The sequence below is a fragment of the Pterocles gutturalis genome, unplaced genomic scaffold (assembly GCF_000699245.1).
Source record: "Pterocles gutturalis isolate BGI_N339 unplaced genomic scaffold, ASM69924v1 scaffold11306, whole genome shotgun sequence".
NCBI lineage: Eukaryota > Metazoa > Chordata > Aves > Pterocliformes > Pteroclidae > Pterocles > Pterocles gutturalis.
Genome location: NW_010105530.1, coordinates 28,087 through 30,574, shown reverse-complemented (window position 1 = coordinate 30,574; position 2,488 = coordinate 28,087). Strand labels below are relative to the sequence as shown.

At 36.2% G+C, this 2,488-nt stretch overlaps 1 protein-coding gene across 1 annotated transcript in view; it reads left to right on the top strand.

Annotated features, from left to right (window-relative positions):
* Positions 1–208: 208 nt before the first annotated feature.
* Positions 209–2,488, top strand: part of TRMT13 (tRNA methyltransferase 13 homolog (S. cerevisiae)) — a gene marked incomplete at its 5' end in the record, with an annotated part of 6,694 nt that continues 4,414 nt past the window's right edge. Inside the window, 5 exons of the mRNA XM_010087430.1 lie at positions 209–255; positions 340–406; positions 1,262–1,324; positions 1,456–1,525; positions 1,947–2,053. Of these exons, the coding sequence (XP_010085732.1) occupies positions 209–255; positions 340–406; positions 1,262–1,324; positions 1,456–1,525; positions 1,947–2,053 (354 nt within the window). The remainder of the gene's footprint in view (positions 256–339; positions 407–1,261; positions 1,325–1,455; positions 1,526–1,946; positions 2,054–2,488) is intronic.

Below are 2,488 nucleotides of genomic sequence, written 5' to 3'. Positions count from 1 at the left end.
CAGCTCAGCAGTAACGCTGCCATTACGTTAGGGGTTTATTCTTTTAAGATCCATCTAAGTATTAAATTCTTGTCTCAGTTTCTCCATTCCACTTGACCCAGCTACCTCAGAATAGATGTTTTATGAAACTCAGATGTCCCTCAACAGCTTTTCAAAAGCAGAAACACTGAATGAATGCTGTTGTCTAAAACTTTTCTTTTTTAACTAGGAAGAAAACGACAGAAAAAGAATTCCATGCCCTCTTGATCCAAAACAGTAAGCATGGGTAGATGCTTCTCCTGTTGTCAGAGTTCACACGATAAACGCTGTTACTTACTTTTCTTTCCATTTGGATTTTAGCACTGTATATGAAGACCAACTACAAAAGCATTTAAAAAAATGTAATTCAAGAGAGAAGCCAAAGCCCGTAAGTGCAGTGTAAATTCGGCAGTACTTCCTCTCTGATTTAAGACCCTAAACATTACAGCTCTGCAGGAATTTATTGTGCTGACAGCTGCTGTGAACTGGAGGAGAGCAGTCTTAACAAGCACAACAGGAAGGACAGTATGGAAGCTGAATAAGTACTTGCTGAAATGGAATTCACATTCCAGTCCCCTCATCTTCTATGTCCTCTCTCACTGTAGTTCAGTACAACTTTTCAGTTGTCTTAGTTAAAAATGAAAATGTTGAATTCATTTTTCTCAAAGACATTCCTCTAAGAACAGTCTCTCACAATGCCATTCATTTTAGAGGCTGGGTGAGAGATTGTCCACAGAAACTAAAGTTAGCAGGGAAGCTCTAGGTGTTTTCCTGCCTCTGGCAGTCTGCTGCCCTAGCCAACTGCCTTAGTTGCGCTAGCAGTGAATTAGGGAAAGCTGGGCTGACAGCTGCAGCCAGTGCTGAGGGAAGGAATAGGATGTATGTCTCAACAGCTGTTTCAAGAAAACAAAAGATGGCTTCTTTATTGTGTGCATTTCTGCCTTATCGGTATTGCACCTTTAGTATTACTGGGGAAACCTTAAAATGGTCTCTGGAATCAGCCTAGTAAGCATTGACAGTTTAACACTTATGAACATATTCAGTCTTGTCAAAATGTGTCAGAACAGCCATTTCTGCTGTGGATTCAGGAGCAGACTATGGAGGGGAAAAAAAATCACTTGGAACATTACTTTTGCAGTGGATTCCTACTGCTATGTACCTTATGATAAAAACATTAAAGAGTTTAGCTTTTTGCTTCCTAGTAATTAACAGAATCAGATTTCTTTTCTTTTGATTTTTAAAGGTCTACTTTGTTCAAGATATTAATGCAGGTTTAAAAGATGTAGCAGAAGTACCAGAAAAACAAGTGAGTACATTTATTTTTTCTAAAGCTCAGTCCCTACATCACTTTGCATTTTATCATATGACTAAAGAACTAGCAAAACTAAAAAGGTCTTGTATTTATGGGTGGCACTTTTTTTTTTTTTCCTTAAAAAGGTACCTATCTCTTCTCTATCTAAAGAAGAGCTGGAGAACTTAATTATCAAGTTGAAAAAAGCAACTAATGGTGAGCTTTCTTAATGCTGAAAATAAGAAGTTTAAAATTGGATTAAATGTTTCATTGTTTTTGTTGTTAGATATCTGTGAACATGTGAGACATTTGGCACTAAGCACATCAGAAGTAATTATTATCAAGATGTAGGCAATCCTCCAACAGCTAAATTTTACTCAGAAGAATAAACTAGATTGAGAGAATGATAAAACACTGAACTTTTGTTCATATAGCTATTTTCCCTTCCTTCGTGTTTTTTATTTCCCACTCAAATATCACTGCAGATAACAATACAGTTCTGATTTATGCTCCCAACAGACTTTTTTGTTAGTGCTACAAACTGAGCTCTCGTCTGACTATTGTGACATGTGTGTTACAAAACCAGAAACTCTGGAAACTGGAAATCCATCTCTAAAAGTTTTACATTTACGTGCAGGCCTGGAACTTTGCCTTAAGGAACAAATACTGTCCCATCAGGCTTTACAAGAAGCCTTAAATGACCCAAAGAATGGGGAACCTGCTTTCAAACACTTGAAACAACAGGTATGGCCACTGCTGTACTACTAGCTATAGATGTTTTTAAACATGTGGAATTCTGCTGCTGTAAATTTGAGTCATTGTGCATGTATAATACTAGTCCCTTTGTATGGAGGAAATCTGACATGCTCTATAACTCTGTGCTCTTCAAATATCAGCATATATATAACCTTTGAATGACTGCTTTGTTAAGTGTTAGTAACAAAAGTTTATTAGGATACTGAAATAAATTACAAATTGTGTGGTCTTCTGAATTTTTAGTTATTGTTATATTAACTCATAATAAATCTGAGTTACAAAAGGTAAAATGCTGTATTTGCTAAGAAGTAAAAGGAATTTTTTACTTTTGCTGTAAGAGTTGGTCCTAGATTTCCTGGTTGTATAACAAATACATAAAAAACATTGAAGAGCCTGAGTTTACCTTCTGCCTTTTTAATGTTT